Source organism: Vipera ursinii (genome assembly GCF_947247035.1).
Source record: "Vipera ursinii genome assembly, chromosome: 4".
NCBI lineage: Eukaryota > Metazoa > Chordata > Lepidosauria > Squamata > Viperidae > Vipera > Vipera ursinii.
This window is the reverse complement of record NC_139514.1, coordinates 53147912-53154873: the sequence shown is the minus strand read 5'-3', so window position 1 is coordinate 53154873 and position 6962 is coordinate 53147912. Positions and strand designations below refer to the sequence as shown.

General features: G+C 36.0%; 1 protein-coding gene across 3 annotated transcripts in view; it reads right to left on the bottom strand.

Moving 5' to 3' along the window:
* Positions 1–2684: 2684 nt before the first annotated feature.
* TTC3 (tetratricopeptide repeat domain 3) overlaps positions 2685–6962 on the bottom strand; it is a 70576-nt gene continuing 66298 nt past the window's right edge. For all 3 annotated transcript variants that reach the window (XM_083362875.1, XM_083362876.1, XM_083362877.1), the window contains 3 exons: positions 5956–6183; positions 4741–4827; positions 2685–3154 (listed from right to left, as the gene is read on the bottom strand). In XM_083362875.1, the coding sequence (XP_083219001.1) occupies positions 3047–3154; positions 4741–4827; positions 5956–6183 (423 nt within the window). In that variant the 3' untranslated portion in view covers positions 2685–3046. The remainder of the gene's footprint in view (positions 3155–4740; positions 4828–5955; positions 6184–6962) is intronic.

Genomic DNA, 6962 nt, shown 5'->3' with positions numbered 1-6962 from the left:
ATAAGCATTTGTGATCTTTCCAGCTGGTTCCAACAAGCAAAATCAATGGGGAACGCCAGATTCACGTAATGACTGTGTGATTCGCTTGTTGACCATGGCAAAAAGCTCATAAAATTTGGCAGTTCTGGAGTGACTCACTTAATAACCATATCACTTAGTGACAGACATTTGTATCCAAATTGTGATCATAATTCAAGGACTGAGTTATGTATTGAATTTACATCAAACAGGAATTATCATCCCAATACTTGAAAAAGTTTTAGCAGCTCAAATACAGGCTGTACAAAGTGCATGAAACACCTGGGGGGTAGGCAACCTTGGCTCTTTTATGACTTTTATGAGCCAGGAATTCTGGGAGTTGAAGTCCACGAGTCATAAAAGAGCCAAGGTTGCCTACCCTTGACCTAGGCCTAGGGGTAACATTTACTAAGGAAACAAATTGAACAAGGCAATTAAAAAATACCAGATTAGTCCAAAATATACCATTCAAACAAAACTTGACTTGCTACACAAAATTATTATAATTAGAATGTCAGTTTTACCAAAATGTAATTTTTTCCACCAAATGTTCCTAATTTGGATACATAATTAATAATTGAAACTACCAGTAAATTGTATATATAAAAAGAATACAATATAAACACAGTTGAGAAAAATTGATGGATGCTTCTGTTGAAATCCATAGCCCTAATCTTGTATGTCTTTATGTGCTAGCTGTTATGGGATAGAGTGCTGAATCACAAATTATGGAGTGATATACTGATTAATCTTATGTAGGGTAACAAAAACACAAGGGAAGGCCCACCTTCTGTATTGTATCAATTACTTAAGTTTTAAGAAAGAGAAGCTTTAAAAAGTCTAAGAGTTTACTCAGAGGTGCTCCTAAATGTTAGTTATCAAAGGACCATTGAAGTCATTAGTGGGTTTTTTTTAAGGGGGGGGAGATAGGGAAAAACATTGCCCAATAATTTGGAAACAAGTGAAAACAAACCAAGTACTAGATATGGATCTGTAACTGTTTTGGTCGCCTTGCTGGACAACCTCTGCTGAGCAGTACACAATTAGAGTAGCCTACCAGTTTTCCTGAGTCTTTCAGAGGCCATCAGTATCCTTATTTCTGGACTGTCAGGCAGATTTAGGCTTTCCATTTCTGGTCCTTTTTGTTAGATTAAATGTAGACTGTGATAGATAATTTCAGTTTTATGCAGATGACCTATGATATCTTCTCACAAGGATTCATTTTATCCTCCATGCTGTTCAATATACTGAAATACCTTTGGAAAGCTGAAGTAAGATACCATTAACACATGGTGCTGCTGCTTATTCAGTTCCAAGAAAGCAGTCTACATCTCAATATTGCCTAAACTTGATGAAGAACCGAAGCTTAACATTACTTGCAGACAAGATGGGACTGCTATAGGTGAATATGAAAGAGATTGAGCTTCAACTTCCTTTAAATGGAGTTGGTACTCTCCTGACAAGCAGATCTGTAGCCAGGAAATACTTTTTGGTCCTCAGCCATGAATTCCTAATGTGATAGTTGTAGTATAGAACATATTTGCACAATCACAACTGGCACATTGCTTACAATAAATTAGATTTGATCAGTTATCCACATCTTGGTTCTCTTCAGTTACATTTTTATTAATATACAGAAAAAATGCACAAATAAAACATGTATAAATAGAACTTAAGAAACATCTGATTAGCTCTTAAGCATGGCATTAAAACTAACCCACGTAGAATAATATTGGTCAGCTTTTTCAACAGATCAGTGTAAAACCAGCATCGTTTATAGACTTCTACAATATACAATGTTGTATACTGTTTGAGTCATCCACAATATACAGTGTAAGGACAGCTGCTGCTTAGGATAATTGGACAGAAAACTAGCAGGGTACATCCATGAACACAAACTAGCAGTCAGAAGACACAATGAAAACTCCAAAATCTCACAACACATGGCAGACTCAACCATAGTTAAGAGTTAGAGCACATTTACACATCATTCAAAAGAGGCAATAAGAAAGCTAAGAAGGAAACAAAAAACAACAGATCCTCTCAAGCAGTCAACACCCAGATAAGCAGCGATTAATACCAGATAAACAATCAAGTAGAAAACAATACCCCAATGAAGTATAAAAATAGGGAGAAGCCTCCCACTCAGTAGCAGTGGTTAAGTTATCTACTTGGGTAATGAAACAGCTGCAAGCAAACAGCCAAGCTGAGGGCATCAAGAATTCCAGATGTGGGAACAAAGTCTGAAGTGTTAAAAAGATCAGACTGCCCCTCATAGCACTGCCCAAATTCTACTGTTCTTACATAAATATTTTTACTTAAATTTCAAGCATTCTTCTCTGCTTTTATACTTAAAACCAAGTTAACAAGAATATAAAGGCAGATTAATCTGCTTTTGCAAGGAAAATTTGTTCGATAAATTGGAAGGTCCATATGGAATTGTTACTTCTAGCACATTCAAACATCACATTAAACACTGACTTAAAATCAGAGTTTATTGATTATATTCTAAAACAATTTGTGAACTAGATTACTTTTTAAAGAGGTTATCTGTGAAAATCAAAAAGAATCAGGCTCCAAATGTATTGAATAATATTGCTCACTAATAACCAATCCAAGGCAAAGGACTAATGTTTTATAAATGAGCAAGAAAAACTAGACAAATCTGTACTCTACAATTTTATTAATATTCTTTATTTAATGAGATAACATCTATCAGATATATATTTTCTTAACTTATTGAACTGCTCTACTGTGATACAGTAAAAATAGCTAATACAGATATATAAATTACATATTTCTGCCAAAAGTGTAGACACAGATTAACAATATAGGATATATAATGTTACACCTTAACTCATTGGAAATGGCATAACTAGAATCACGTATATATTTTCCTCAAGCTACACAGGAATAATTTAATATACAATATTCTGGAAATAACTGGAACAGAATTCATATATAATTTTATTATCATGATTTTAAATAATCTGAATATCATTCTTGCTAATCTGTATGTTGCATTATTTTAAGTTTTTTTGTTTCGTCCAGGAAGCTCAGGATAATCTTCTCGCAAAAGTATGTGACGTCGACATGTTGGACATGTACTGTGCTCCTTAATCCATGGACCAATACACTATATAAGATATAAAAAGATTGCACAAATATCTCATTAAAAATATTCACCTATCTGAGATGATATAGGTTCTCCTGCTTGAGCAGGGGGCTGGACTAGAAGACCGCCAAGGTCCCTTTCAGATTCTATTCTATTCCTATTCTATGGCTATATTCTTTAATATATTATTAAATCATATGAAAAAAAATTGAGTGCCTGGCAGCCCGCCTTAACTTCCCCCATCTCTTATCCTTTTGGCTGCCCTGGATAGCAGCACTTCAGGGCTAGTGTTGGAACTGAAATAGAGTCCCAGGGCCTTCAGCAGTCTCAGCTAGTTGCCAACCACCCCAGCTTTTACTTTAGGCTCAACAGCACTGCCACCTCATGCCCCGTGCCTTGGCCAACCACACCAGCACTATGCCAAGCCTCAGCTAATGCCCTGCAGGCTCTACTGTGCTCTGCATGCTGCTTTGCTATCTTCCACTGCTGACAAAGTGGGCCCAGCTTGGGCCTATGTGAGGAAGCTGCTAACCACGCTAGACTTACTTTCTGAGGTAATTTGCGCCATCTTCCAAATAGTGTGCACTGTTCTCACAATGCTTCAGAAGCTTTCTGAGGCCTTCTGAAATCTCGCTGTTCTCCAAACTGCATATATCATTTTGGTGATACTTTTGAAACTATATTCAAAAAGGTTTCTGGCACCAACTACATGTTTCACGGGGCAGTTTCTTGGTTTAAACCTCTGAATTTTCACTCTGTGGGCTGCTTTGTCTGCTACTTCCAGACAGATTGCTATTCCTCCTAGCAGCTGATATGGGGGGGGGGGGAGAGAAGCAATCCTTTCCTAAAGGGCCAGCCCTGGACTGGTCATTTTAAATTACTATCATCCAGTCTCCAACATCCCCATTTTTAGGGAAGATGAAGAATATCACTGACAAAGGGCTCTGGAAGAAAAGAAAAAAATGTATTTCCTCGAGGAATGTCAAGGATTTTCTAGTTTAAGAAACGTATTCTGTAAGTTTCTACTGGTGAGGCTTTCCAAAATAATTTCTACTCTACTCCTGAGAATTGTGGGGTCTCAAGAAAAGTGGAGGATAATATATTGTAGAGTCCTTGAAGAAATGGTACAGAAACGTTCCATCATATAAGCATCTTTCTGCTCATATTTTTCGGTGCTGATATGTGAAAGTCAGCATGTTGATCTCCCTATCCTGAGGAAAAGCAAAATTGTAGCTCTCTAAAAGCACAACTGCAATAATAAAAATAGCTATGGAAGTATTGTATTTCCATATGATTATGGTCATATGGTCATTGGAAAACTCATTTCCTAAGTAATGTAGGTCACATTAAACATACTCTGAATTTGTAAGGAAAAGCTTATTTTTTATATTATTTGTATCAGCCTGAGCACTGAAAGGCTGGTCCTGGAAACCAAGATAATTTAGACTTCCACAATATAATTTGTGTTTTTGCTCTCTTAAGACTAAATTCCCCAAGTATATATTGCAAAGATTATATTAAAAATGTGGTGCAACACTGTAGCAATTCTCCAATTATTTACAAAGTCACAAGGAACAAATAAAAATCTTTGCTGATAATTCACTTACCAGTTTGTGAAATCTATGTCCACAATCCAGAACATGCAATAGATTTGAAGTTAGCTCTTCATGACATATTACACATGGATCATTATCCTATAGAAAAATGCATTTGTCATTTTAAAACTAGTTCAACAATTATTGACTCGCTAGACTCTCAGCAGAGTTCCAAAAACTAATGGCTATATGTAATATTTTACATGCATAAAAATCTCTGTGATCTGTTAGTGACAGATTTAAGTCGGAACGTAATATCCTGAAAGCAACTGATTCAGAAAGTACTGAACCAAATGGGTTGTTTAACTCATTAAAATGCACCTTTTAAACAGAAATTTAGTTTAGCAGCATCAAAATAAAAACGTATCATTCTAATTCACGAGGCTTTGCAAAAATTTATTACTTCTAGAATAAATATTATAATCCAGTGTATTCAGTGTCAATGGATTAGAAAAAAATATTGCATCCAGAGCTCCATAAGTGAATTCTGCTCGTGGACAAGCATAGGAAAAAACACAGGGGTTCAGGGAACCAATGAAGACTACACCCTACCCAATTATATGGCTCCCACCCCCTCAATTCATGGAAAGTTATCTTTTGTGCAACATATTGTTTTTCTAATAACTTATTTCATTTGTGAAAAAATAGTGCTACCACTACTTTCAGCAGTTTTTTTTTATTAAACCTGTATGAGATGATGAGGGAGGGATCAAATGCGTCATCAGTTTGGAGATGCTATGCTCCCACAAGAGACACAAGTCCAGCCCCTCTTGAATTCCACTGACTCTTTATCTAGCACCAATTTGCCTTGACCATTAGTAGATCACATTCTTGTGTATGGGCAGCATGTAAAAAAATGGAAATACTTTAAACTCCTATTTCTGATTACTTCCACCTGACAAAACCTTTGAGAAAAGTTCAATTTCAATCTTCAGTAAGATTTTGGAACCTACCATACCATATTGGTATGGAATGCTGTTCATTTTTATTCAATTTAGCTCTGGAAAAAAAATCTGGATTTTCAAAATTGATCAATTTAGCCCATTCTCTGATTGCTATGATATTAGACACTGCCCACATTTTGAAAATTATTCTAAGACCTTGAAAACTAAAAAAAAAAGCCTAAAATTTTAAAATGGCTTTGGAAAGAATATGTACGACATTTCTAAAATAATTCCAAATTATCGAAGTGATTTATCAAAACCACAGTTTTGATAGAAAACGTACTGTGACATCATTTGATTTTTTCCACTTTGATTTTGAAGTTTCACTGATTTTTTTCCATGGCATCTGATTTGATTGAGATGGAAGGTTAGTTTTATTTTTCTTTTCATTAGCAGCTTTGGACTTTGGTTTGCTTTGTACCAATATGTTTAATACATTTTGAGTATGACTTCCATTTTTTCCTGAAGTACAAGAGGATAACTTTTCATTTTTTCCAGAAGAGGAAAGAACCTTTAAGAACATAATGGAAAAATATTAGTAATACCTTCTTAATTTATATTTTACTTTTGCACTGTTTAGGTAGTTGACAAATATATGAATTGAAACAAATGATTATTTGAGGCAAGAACATAAAGCAAACAAACAAAACAGAACATATCAGTAATAAGCATTCCAAAATAACACTGTTAGGCATATGATGATAGCCTACATATTGGGTTGGAAATATATAAGCCATGATGATGTTGTAACTTTAAGAAGGTAATTGATCCATGGGCATGTGAGGTTGCTCATGGCCATAAGAGGGAGCTAGAAACGTAGATTCTCTCACTGGATCTCTCTGAATATCTGAATTTGCTGATCGCTCTATTATTGCTTTTTTGCTCTGTATCTGCATAACTGTGTTTTTGACCTCTGGACTGGTAAGAAGACTTTGTATTTTGGATGACTCCTGTTGCTATTGTGTATGACCTGGACTGTTTATTTTTGACCGTGCATTTTTGTTCTTACACCACCTCAAACTAAAATACTTTTTGCTTTTACAACTCAGTGTACTCTTGTGGTTACTGTAACTCTTACTGCTCTCAGTACCCTTCCTTGTCTGTGCAACTCTTTGGTAGCACAAGGAGACCTCTGCACAACAATACCTAACAAGTCAAAAAGGTAAAGGTTCCCCCGCACATGCGTGCTAGTCGTTTCCGACTCTAGGGGCCGGTGCTCATCTCTGTTTCAAAGCCGAAGAGCCAGCGCTTGTCCGAGGACGTCTCCGTGGTCATGTGGCCGGCATGACT